General features: G+C 40.2%; 1 protein-coding gene across 2 annotated transcripts in view; it reads left to right on the top strand.

The window, feature by feature from the left end:
* The window catches only part of LOC122811674 (zinc finger CCCH domain-containing protein 10-like), a 3,783,075-nt gene that overhangs the window by 3,200,377 nt on the left and 570,234 nt on the right, over positions 1–12,464 (top strand). For both annotated transcript variants that reach the window (XM_044083671.1, XM_044083670.1), the window contains one exon: positions 2,112–2,164. In XM_044083671.1, coding sequence (XP_043939606.1) covers positions 2,112–2,164 — 53 coding nt within the window. The remainder of the gene's footprint in view (positions 1–2,111; positions 2,165–12,464) is intronic.

The raw sequence follows: 12,464 nt of genomic DNA, 5'->3' as shown, positions 1-12,464 counted from the left end.
CACATCTGTGTACATTTTCAAAAAAAGTTTACCCTTCAGATAGGAGCTATTGCCCCAAACTGACAGTTGGACCCACACTTATTACCTAAACTTAAATTAAGGTTACCCATGGTAAAGCATATGCGACATTTACTGCCTTGACAATTGTCTCATCTGTTCTCATTTTTATCCCGTGTGCCTTCAGTTTTGCATTCCATTTGGAATTTGCTGAAGTCCTTGATAAGAATCTGTTGTCATTTGCATACAGCAGCTTTGCTGCTCTGTCACCGCCAACTTGTTTGCTTAATGTAGTTCATCACCCATATGAACAGTAGTGGACTCCGAGCTGAGCCCTGATGCATACCCACTACCACTTTGAAACCCCTCTGTGAGTCCAAACAGTGTTCATACATGTGTCCTTGGGTTGTTTTGTGTAGCCCACATTGATTCTGCCAGCATTTCCAGGGCTTCAGACCATCACAGGACTGCCTAAATCAGCTTTCTTGGGACCTTGTCATATGCTTTCCCTAAGCCTAGAAGTGCCCATTTGGGACTCTCTCTCCTCAACTCTAACTTTTTCTCAACTATCTGCCTCCCTGCAAACATTAGGTCAGTCATTCTGCATCCTGATCTGAATTTGAACTGCTCATCTCCCATCTTATTTTCTACTACTCTGTATATTCATTTGTCACTTACACTTTCCAGCACTTTAAAGTGGTGTGGCAGGAGTTTGATGCCTCTCTAGTGCCCACGGTTGTGAGTGCCCCTTTTGTTCTTGTATACCGCCATTAGAATGCTTTTCCTTCAGTCATGTGGAATATGCCTTTCTTGCCATACTGCTGTGAATACCCTCTGGATCCACTTCTTTCCTAACTCATCCAACATCTTGATCATGTTTGACACAACCTTATCCAAGTCTGCTGCTTTCTCTGACTTAGTTTTCCTTAGTGATTTTCTTAATTCTAGGGTGGTCAGTTCTCCCTTTTTCATTATAGGCTGTGTACAGCTTCTGTGGGGTTTTTCTTCCTTCAGAAGTTACTGGAAGTACTCCTTTCTTTTGCCTTTGATGTCCTGTGGACTGATGAGTAGGTTGTTCCTGGCATCCTTGATGAAGGATGTCTGATGATTATCATATTTATCTTTCTGTGCCTGCCCATACTGCTGGTGTGTCTTATTTTCATAAGTGCCAAAACAACAAGTAAAAAGGTCACATGCCGAATGCCACATATGCAAAACAACAAAAAGATCATGACAGACTAGTCTTCACTGTGAAATACCTTAAACCTATTATGAAAGAAGTCCATGGGGTATGTATGCAAATTTCCACAAGTGACCTTTTTACTGCTTCTACAGAAATTACCGAACAGGTAATGTCAGCTTCAAAAAGAAAAACTGTTAATATTATTTGAATGATTAGTGGACATCAGACTTGGGGAACATTTTTTTAAAAATACTATGCCAAAATGGTCACAAACTGTTGAACTTCCAAAAATAAATTGACCGTTCTTTACAAATGTGTAAGATTTTTTTTTTGTCCATTTTGAAGCTGAATTTGCTTATACATTTTCATTGTACAAAATAGCTTTCCTTTGTTGACAAGAGTATTAATAAATTTCCTATAAATTTTAAACATGGATTTTTTTGTATAATTAAAGGTCAATTAATTTTTCCACCAAGGAAGATGCAATGGCCTTTTTTCATGTTTTTAACAGACGTTCTACAGTAATTATTTGCAAAGTTTCTCCACTGTCTTCCATCTCTTCATGCTACTAGTAATACATACATCAGCCCAGGTAGTTGCATTAGATGTTTTGTTGGTTAAATAGCAAAACATTTCATGGGAGATTTTGAAATTTTAACACTTGGCATTCTGAATTAACTTGTTCTCTTTCTCTTCCTTTGTATTTTTAAATGGTTATCTATCAGTTGCTTGAATTTAGTGAATGTGGCTAGTCTGTATTCATTGAAAATTTAACTTCATGTTATACATGCTCTTCCTGTACTAACAACAAACTTTAATGCTGACAGTGTCTGTTTAAATCAAAATTTATTTGATTACATGCTGTAATGTATACTTAGGATATGAGTTATGTCTTCCAACCTTGAAATATTTTTGATTTTATTTTGTTTAGGAGCTATGGAAAACTATGCAGACAGTTCACTTAGCTGGACAAAGTTTATAAAGGTAAGTTTATCTTTATGGTGGCCTAAAATGAAGAAGCCGCATTGTTTTTTTTCCCCCTCTTGGTTGCTTTATTGAGACAACCAGCCACAAGTCTGCTAAGTCTGAATTGTCATTCACTTAAAACTTCTGCCATCCCTTTTGCGCATTAGAGGACTACTTACAGCTTACTACTGAGCCTCTTGCTTCACCACAATTCGACTTGCCCAGGCTTGCAAGCATTTATTCATCACACTTCACACAGTGATCTGCAGAGGAGATAAATGTTCCAGGTACTTGTTTAGATAAATTTCCTAAGCTGAATAACGTCTTAATCTTGAGGCGGTTTAAAGAAGATGCTTATCTTCCTTGGGGACTTCAAGTCAGCAGAACCTCATTATTTTAGAACTGTCCTCCTGTTAGGGGAAGATCCTGCCCAGAGTTTTTCAGTTGTATTTTGTGGAGCTGCCCTTTTGCTCTGTGAAGTGACTTCCTCATAGTCTTCACCCATTTTTGGGTGGGATATCAATCATTTTCCTTCCTGTTTCTCAGGGGAACACTTTTCATTAGCAGCAGGGCTTTTTCGTGTATCTTAATCTTTTTCCCATTGGTTTTCAATATTTTTCTGCCTAAATACCTTTCTTTTAGCATGAAAATTTAGTCAGTTTTTCACTTTTCCTCTAAATGTTTAAGATACTTAATTATAAGTGCTAAGGCTGGAGTGAGATGCGAGGTCTTGAGCAACCAGGGTTGCCAGATTTCTAAAGTGGCAGGCACAAAAAAAGTGGTCTTAAAAGGTCTTTTGTTCATGCAGAACAACAGGCAGTTCCGTATCAAGCAGAAGTGGCTCCACTGTACAATTTTTAATTGGTTTGTATGCCGGTATACGAGCCAATCAACAATTCGCACAGCAGAGCCTCTTCTGTTCATTGTGGAATAGCTTGTTGTTCTGCATTAAACAGAAGTAGCTCCACTTAGCAATTTATGATTGGTTCGTATACTGGCATATAGGCCAGTCATAAATCACAAAGTGGAAGCTGTGTTGCTGGGATTTTAACTGGCAGTGCAGGACTCGGGATTGGGCTGCTAATGCCGGGACAGTCCCACTCAAATAGGGATGTTTGGCAACCCTGTGAGCAACTCAATATTTATTTTTTTGTTACATGTTTTGCTTGGTGTGATATGATTAGATCATACAAGACTTCTTTTCCTAAGTATGCAGACATTTTTTTAGGATTAATAGTTTTATAAATTAGTGACTTAATGTTAATAAATAGGCATAGATAATACTGTTGTTTACTTGTTACTATGCCCAAGGGAATGCGGAATGTTTTACATTGAGATAGTTTTCACAGACATATACTGAGACACACACAAGATACAATTTTCACAAATACACGTGTAAGTGCATTTGAAACAAGGACATTGTTGGATGATGAGGAAGAAATGTTCATGAGTATGCACACATTCACAATTTGGAAACCATAAAGCAGGGTGTAAAAGTTGAGATTCAAAGGATGAGAGGTAGTAAGACACGTATATGGGAGTTTAATGTCTGGGCCTAGTCCATTATCTGGCACTTTTGTGTTGTGCAGAAAATGAAATGTAACAACTATCTGCCATTGAGACACATTGAAGGCTGTTCTCTGCAGAAGTACTGTGAATACAGTTTCCATTTCTTATCAGGGTATGGTAGGATCACATTGGCTGGCTGTTGGGGTACCTATAGTGTTCCCTCAAAAAAAGCTTATTTTATTTATTGATTTTTATAACTGGATAGGTGAACTGTTTTTTAAGATCCTTTCAGCTACCATATGGGCCAGTCTGTGCACACAACTTACAGTTGCATAGACTTTTAATGTAAAAGCAGTGTGGGTAATGTGTGAAAGTGACATGACTTACTGTTAAGTAAGCTTAGTACCAGGCAGATAAAAGTGATATTGAAATAAATGCAACTGTCACAAAAAGAAGACAGCAAATTTAAACAGCTAGGTTGGCACAGTTGCTGAAATGTAAGAGCATATTTACAGTGGAACAACTTATTTACAAGGCTTAATATTAAACAATTAAAAACAATAGTAACAAAATAAGGGCAGTTTCAAGGCTAAGTCCTAAGTTCAGTTCTATGCCCACAAATCTGGAAACTGCAAGGTCACTAGAAGCTTTGGAGTCTTCATGTTCTGTGATGTACTGTAATAGTGAAAGGAAATTACTTGGTTCTTGAGACAAGGTTGAAAGTACGAATGTAGTATCCTGTGATGACTCCAGCTGCTCTTTGGATGTTTATGGGATGAGATCCTGATGCAAGTCTTCTAGAGCATGATTCCTGCAACAAGTAGTGGAGGATTTTTTTTTTAATTGCTTCATCTTGCCAGGTCTGTCCTAGTACCAAGGCACCAGACCATAATGTTTTATAGTCAAAGTATGTGTCATGGTGTATCACCACCGGTGGCTACAGGGGGTAGTTCACTATCAGATATTTAATGATATTAAAAGTAATTTTTTTTGTATTAAAATTTTTGTAAATAGAGCTAATTACAAGATGTAAACATCTTTCATTAAAGATAATCTGTAAGAAACTGTGTTTTGTTGAAAAAAAAATTGACTTCTGTTTGAGACTGCAACAGCAGTCATAGAGGAGAGGTTTTCCTCAGTAAGTCTTCAAAGACTCGTGTGTCTTGCAGCAAATTTTAAAGCTTGCTAAACCCCCAGAATAACCTTAAGAATAAGATGGAGACGGGTCTATATTAGAATCTCGAAGTTACGGAATATCGAATACTATATGGTCGACGCAATATGATCGAAGTTCCGTAACTTCGAAAATAATTAAAAAAAAAAAAATGAAACAAGAAAAACTTACCCTGACGGGTTAAAGCAGGGGGGGGCAAGCCCCCTTACACCCCCTGCTACTTAGATATACCAACTCTGAGACGGCACTGCATTGAAATAAATGGAAATCTCCCCTTATGGAGATTTCCGTTTAAACATTCGATGTTCTGCGCTTTCGCTAATCTCGTGTCAACAATATCAGATTCGATATTGTCAGACTTCGAGATTCTAATATAGACCTGATGGAGACAGACAAGTCCATAGCATGCTGTCCAGCGCATGTGGATATTTTAAGGTCATTATTGCAGCATGTATTTATATGTTTGTCTGATGTCAGTATCTTATTCTGTGGAAGTGACTTGAGATGAACAACTTGAGTTGGACACTGAGACCAAAGAAGAGTAAGACTCACCCCTCCAAAGAAAGTATTATTTTGTTTCCTAGTTACTTTTGTATGACATGGAATTATCTCTTTCCCAGACAGTAAGTACATCTTTTTGAAATCCAGATGAGACCCCCCCCCATGGGTATTTTGTTGATTTTATGGCAATGTTTGGAAGACTCATTGCTGTCACAACTTATCTAAAATGCAGATACATAACTTTGCTTGTACCCAGAGCCATCCATTTCTTTTTTGCCAGTCAAAGAATTCAGTTAATGATCTAGCTATCATAGGTAAAGTTTTTGTACTTATTTTGTTAACTCATCACATGTGTGTGTGGCCATCAAGTTATGAATCAGATCCCACAGAACCATTCACTGTTTGACGAAGAGTATGACATCAAGCACTGCGATAAATTATTAGAGATTCATCCATGCCACTCAGTATTAGAGGGAAAGGTTGTTGGCATTGATACAGCTGAAAACATAGCAGCAGCTGAGAACACTTTGCAAGAAGACTTTCAAGATGGTACTCCATATTATCCAAAGCATAGGCTGGTTTATCACAGCAAAGACTGAAGCAAAGAAAGTTGGTCTAAACCTAGCCCTTCAGAAAGCAAGTGTTTTTAATGCCTTCAAGGCTCCACTGGTTCTGACTTTATTTTTTACTAGCTAGGATTTGAGACAGCAACTGACACCAGTATTCTGTTTCATCAGAGAAAGAGAACTAGAGTAAGCACATGCCTGGTTCCCACTCTAGAGGTGGAATCCCTGCTTACCTTTGCTACCCCAACCCCAGTCATTTGGTTGGAGCCCATTAGAGACTGCTTTGGTCCCAATGAGCAGCCCATTGAGTCTCTTGATCACAGATCTTTCATATTCATGATTGAAGTTCCTCCTCCTAGGATCTTCCTTTAAGCCCAGCTGAACTGGTCCATTGCCTCTCAGGGGGATCAGGACATTCTGTGCCAGGGCTCACAGCTGAAGACAAGGGTATCAAAAAGATTATCTAATGTTGATTCTACTTGATTATTTCTAATGCTGGGCTCATCCTCTCTGCCAGTCTGAATTTCAGATGTTCTTAGAAGTCCCTGCAGTGGTGACAACATGCTCATAAGTACACTTATCTCCTGCATTCGTTGTGTTTTTACTGTTTATGCCGTTCAAGTCTTAAGCCTTGTTGCATAAGTAAAAGATGCTCATTGTTAAGATCACTAGTGTAGTAGCTTTAGCTATATGCTGCATGAGATATAACCGGCCAGCTTCCAAAGCTTCAGGGCACCACGCACCCAGACCATTACTTAGCTTGAGCTCCGCTGACTAAAACATCAGGTTTTGGCACCAAGCCCTCTGGGCTTTCCTGCTGCCAAGAAAGGGGCTTTCAAGGATTGATGGTCAGTTAATGCTGTTCCATTACTGGGCAGATAAGTACCATTTGGGGAAAAACCTTCCACGTTACTGTTTTACTTCTGAAAAGTTGCTTTTTGTTTACAGGAAGTACTTTTAAGCAAGAGAAAAGTGTTTTGGTTGACTGTATTGTGACTTGTATGTACTTTTAAATGGGAGAACACTTTTTTATTTTTGTGGTTCAAAGTTTTTTTAATCTACCTTTTCTGTGGAGAAATTTTGGTTATTTTACTTTTTGAGCCTGGGGAGAGTGTGAAGACCTTTTTCCCCTTTTTTTTTTTGGTTTATTTTTAAGAAAAATTTAATTTTCCTAATATCCCGATTATTGCTGCTAGGCTTCCTTGAGGAAAAAAACTCCATTTTCAGCCTGACTATCGAAAGTACTGGTACCTCTTTTGCGCCTTCAAGCCACACAAAAAAAAAAAGTTAAGCAGCCTGTGCCACCATAGCAGACTGACAATTTTCCTCATCCACAAGTGGGTGGCTGTGCTGTAGTCAAAGCTTTTTCCTCAGACCACTCTTTTTCTATGGAATCCCGCTGGTGTGGTCCATACAGCCACCATGGACACTGAGGTTAGCCACATTTTCTGCAGCTGTTAGGGTATCCTCATTGAATTAGGGAGACCCTTTCTTGCTGGTTTTGTGAGAAGGGGCAGGGACTTTTCCCCTGTTTAGCCATAATGCTGTGCCTATTCCTGGGGAAGTTGTTGCTGGCAATAATGGGTCTGTTTTTACACAAATTCCTATTAGAGAGAGACTACAAACTATTGTCTCCTCTCCTATGTCAGTTACTCTGGGCAGGAGTGAATTATTTGGCTTGGCACAGGTTCTTGTGCAGGCTCCTAAACCCCTCTTGCTAGGCAGTTTCTGGTTTAAAAAAAAAACATTCCTGTTGCCTTGAAGAGGTTCAAGAAATGGAATTTGTACAGGATTGTAACGGAACAGATGCATTTTTTCCTCAAGGTTCTGATTCTGGTGTCCGGTATTTAATTGTCCCTGTGAGAGATTCTCCTTTGAGAAGAATGTTTCCTGGATGAAGCAGTGTTTTAAATGTGAAAATACTGAACCTTCTCAGTCCTTTAGAAAATATTATGATTTGTTACAACTGGACTTTCCAAAGCCTTCTCCTGTTCCTCCACTCTTGTCAGCCTTCGAGGATATTTTTGTCCCAGCTTGCAATTTCCCTCTCAGTTAGCCTTCTGCTCTGTAGAAAGCAGAAAGATTGTATAAAGATCTGATGCTATCTTTTTCGTCTGTTCCTCAACTGATTGGTCTCTGATGTGACATCAGATCTGCCCTTGGACTTTAGGCTCTATTGCTTGAGCTCATCCCCTTACCCACAATCCCCTTCTCCTCAGTTACCTCATATCTACTTTGTCACTTCAACAGTAAAACGTGCTTGAACAGGTCTTGGTAGATAAGAGATATTTTTGATAATATAGCTATTTCTGTTTGGACAATTTTTTCCTTTCTTCCTCCCTGATAGTTAAAACAGAAACTGTATAAAATAGGATTTTTCTTTCTATACTCTGTCTTGAGATTTTTGTTCTGTAGTTGTAGTGGTCTTGGGCCTTATGCCTTGTTTTTTTTTTTTTTCTGGGTGCTATCTACGTTTCGTACTTTATTACCATAGTTGATATTAAGTATTACTGTTTTACCCTTGGGTATTGTAATACCATTGCTGGTGTTTTCTCTTGCTTGTTGTTTCACTTTCCACATGTTGTTGTCTGAGAAGCCTACCAGCTTTAAAAAGTGCTCCACATGCAGACACAAAATTCCAAATTCTCACAGTCATTTCAAATCTGTGTAATGCCCGGGACCAGGACATTTAAATGTTGAATGCAATATTTGTGCTAGCTTTAATCACAGAGCACTGGTCGAGAGGAAGAACAAATTAATTTTGAAAGGCCTCCTTCCTTCATCTACTTTGTCACTGAAGCCCCATCCTCTTCCAAAAAGTCTGCAGGAGAGGCATCTGACAAAAGTAAGGAATTGACAAAGCAGTCTTCTGATCACTCCTCCTTCAGCTTCTTCAGGCTCTTAGCTCTAGCCAAGAAAATTTCAAAAACATCAGACTTGTCAACTTCTTCAGCTCTGACTCTTACGATATCTAAACCTTCAGATCCGTCCATTTGCTCAGATCTGACTCTGTCCAAATCTAAGTCACCTCAGGCTCCTGCTACATTTTCCTCAGAGCCAGTAACGTTGAGATTGCACTCTCCCTTCCTTCAGGACACACCTCAAAGTGCATCCTGTCCACCTTCAAAACAGTCTTCCAAGTCATCTAGGAGCATAATAGAAGTAAATGTGGATAGGATGATAAGAAAATTTCTCAAAATTCAGATTCAGTTGGGTGTTATTCCTGCTGCATGTCCCATCGGACCAGTGAGCCTATCTACTCTACAAACCCAGCCTTTCACTACTACTAAAATCCATCTGTTGGTTTTGGAAACTTTGAATCCAAGACTTTTTGAGTCAGTCTGTGTCAGATCTGAAGACCTGGAGGTCTTCATCTCTGACAACTTTGATTTTGTCAGATCCAGAAGGGTCTCGGGGGGCCTTAGTGTCAGCACTGGATCTGAAGGGGAGTCGCTGGGATAGACTCCAATGTTCTTGGCGTCGTCCCTTCCTCTCAGAGCCTCAACACTAGACAGCTTGGTTCTGACCTCTGCTTCGAGGCTGGAGCTTGTGGGGATCGGGTTTCAGCCTACATAGGCTTCTATGGAGCCAGTGAGGTTGAGACTGGCTTCCCCCATGGCTTCAGCTTTTGAGGTAGTGGAGAGAGCCTTATCCCACTCAGTGGAAAATACATCATTGCCACGCTTGGGAGCCCACCCCATGCTCAACTGTATACTTTGGATGCTGGATCTGTTCATCTTGTCCCATAGGGACAGCTGGTATGGTTAAGCCTTGAGACTGTCTTTATTCAGGGCTCTGCTGGCACTTACAACTCTTCCCCAGAACCTCTTACTGAAGAGCCTCTTTGGAAGCAGACCATTAAGAGGAGGCATTTAGACTTTCCACAAGAGTCTTTAACAGAAGACACTGACTTTAATTGTGGAATATTCGGGATTGGAACCTGACGCATCTTAGTGCTCCCTCCTACAAGGTGTGGGGCCCAGGAGGGGAGAGGGGTATAGAGCAGTGGATTGAATGTCTCTTAACTTGTCAAGAGATTGAACATAAAAAGATAAAATGGATCTTACCTACATCAGGATTATGGGCCAACCCTAACATAAAGCTAGGGGATATACTTTTTTGACAAAAATGGATGATTCATAGAGAGTTTATCAGAATGCCATCTTACGGGGAAATTACCTATCCTCCCTTCATTCTTAGTTGTTTCAGAACTTGATAGGTCTTTCCTTTATGGCAGTCACTCCATCTTAAAAGTTGTATTTCTAAACTCCATGTCTGCAGTTCCAAAAAAAAAATCACACAGTGGAGGGGTCTGGAAAGAATATCTTTAGGTAGTAATAACCCTCAGTGACAGGAAATCAGACTGGAAGCTGTCTATGCACTTTTTAATTCTGAGATCTGAAGATTTTATAGTTTATTTGATAGATGGCAAGTTGCTCTACACTGTATTTAACTGCTGAGGATCAAATTTCTTAAGACAGTTTATTCCCCTACAGTAACCCGAATGACTATATTTATATATTTAAATGCCTGCATCAGTGACAAATTTCCCTTAAGTTCCTTAAAGATAACATAGGCAAAGACGAGGGCAATTGCTGAAAGTGTGGAGTTAAGAGGTAGCTTATCTACATGTAATATGATTTTGTAGTGAGGTAAGAGGGGAAATGGTACACTGTTATAAAAGTCTCAAAGTGGGCATTAAGGCTGTAGTTGGCTTGCTCGATGGACATGCATTTTGGGCTTTTGGCAATACCACTTCAAAATTATGGGGTCCCAGTCATTGCTTGGAGCTGGTTGAAAACAACGGTAGCTGCTTTACTTTGTTTGAAAAATATGTTTTGAAGTCCGCCCCCTTTAGGGATGATTCGATTTCCGACAACATATCAGTGGTCTGGTACATCAACAAACAGGGGGAACCAATCCTGTCCACATTGTTGCGGGGCTATGAGAAATTGGCAATGGGCAATCTGTTGTGGTTGCTTGCTCTCAGCAGTACATATTCCAGGGAAAATTAACATGCTAGCAGACAAACTGACCATGTCCATCTTACTCCCTCATGAGTAGTTTCTCAATCAGTCAGTGGTGGAAATATTATGATGATGGGGTCAACTGTACTGCGACCTCTTTGCTTCTCCCCTCTGTGGCCAGTACAGCAGGTACTTTGCCCTGATACTGACAGAGGAGTAGTCACCAAGAGACACTCTAGTTCACAACTGGCCCACTGGACTACTATACACCTTCCCTCTCACTCCTCTCATGCCCAAGTTTCTGCAGAAAGCATTACAGCAGAAGAGTAAAGATGCGTTGTTGTCCTATTGCGCCTTCATTCTGTACTGGTTGAGTTCGGAACCGATCATCGGTTCCGACTCAGCCTATACAGGAGGACTTCCACCGGCTCGTGACTGTAGCCCTATCCCATCATGCTTAGGGAAGATTACCCAGATCTTGTTTGCTGCTAAACAAGATCGGGTGCTTCCATTCAGGCTCTGGCTAAGTAGAAATCATTTTCTAACTAATTGTTTAAAATTGTTAAAAATTATTCTCTTTACTGTGTTGAAAAGCGTTTTAGAGTGTTAGTAGCTTAATTTTCACCTCACAGCAAAAGGTTCTATTGTTCGATCCTTGGCTGGCGTGCCTTCTGTGCAGAGTCTGCATGTCCTCCCTGTGGTCGTGTGGGTTTCCTCCGGGTGCTCCGGTTTCCTCCCACATCCCAAAGACATGCTGTAGGTGGACTGGACACTCGAAATTGGCCATAGGCGTGAGTGCATGCATGTGTGTGCCTTCTGTGGAAGGTTGGGCACCGGGCTGGCAACTCGACACCGTAAAAACTCTACTGCCAATCATGAGTGGACAGGTGATCCACTGTGGCAACCCCTAACCGGGATAAGCTGAAAGAAGAAAGTAGCAGCTTAATTCTAACTCAGTTATATTGTTCGGTTTGCCTTATTGTTGGCTGTTTACTGTCGCCGTCGTTTCTACCTCTAGGCCTTTTCATTGTTTCTCTAACCGTCCTATCCCAGCTATCCTTTCTCAGATTATCCAAGCTTGTTTAAGTTAGAGAGCTTGGAGAAAAGTCTTGATTATTTTGTGTTTACTTGTTTGGGTTTTTTCCCCTGGTAGCTTGTTTAAGCTAGTGAGCTACCATTGGCCAATATAGCTTAGAGGGCCTTCCTTCCCTTTTTGTAATTCGTCCTTTCTAGTAGAGGCAAGTTAATTTAACTTAGAGAGCTGCCCCTCCTTGTCTCTGTTTTTCATATTAAAAACTTTGGTTTACTGTTGCGGTTATTTAAAAAAAATGTTTTTTCTCCACTAGTGTTGTTTCACTGTTTGTTGTTGGTAGTGCTACTAGATCACAATATCCAAAGATCCAAAAGAATCAAAACCTTCTGGTTTTAAGAAATGTGATAAATGTAGCTAGAAAATGTCGTTGACAGATGGTCAAACTAGTTGTGTTTATTGATTTGTAGTAGTAGACTTCATTTGATCGTCAACCTGTGGGTTGTCAGATCTGGACTGGATCCTAGACGGCAGTTTCACTAGCATCTGATCTGAGCTCCAAGCTCTTTCT

The sequence above is a fragment of the Protopterus annectens genome, chromosome 9.part0, assembly GCF_019279795.1.
Source record: "Protopterus annectens isolate FY-2018-M chromosome 9.part0, PAN1.0, whole genome shotgun sequence".
Lineage (NCBI taxonomy): Eukaryota > Metazoa > Chordata > Ceratodontiformes > Protopteridae > Protopterus > Protopterus annectens.
The sequence above is the reverse complement of the archived record's forward strand: the minus strand, read 5'-3'. Positions and strand labels throughout refer to the sequence as shown.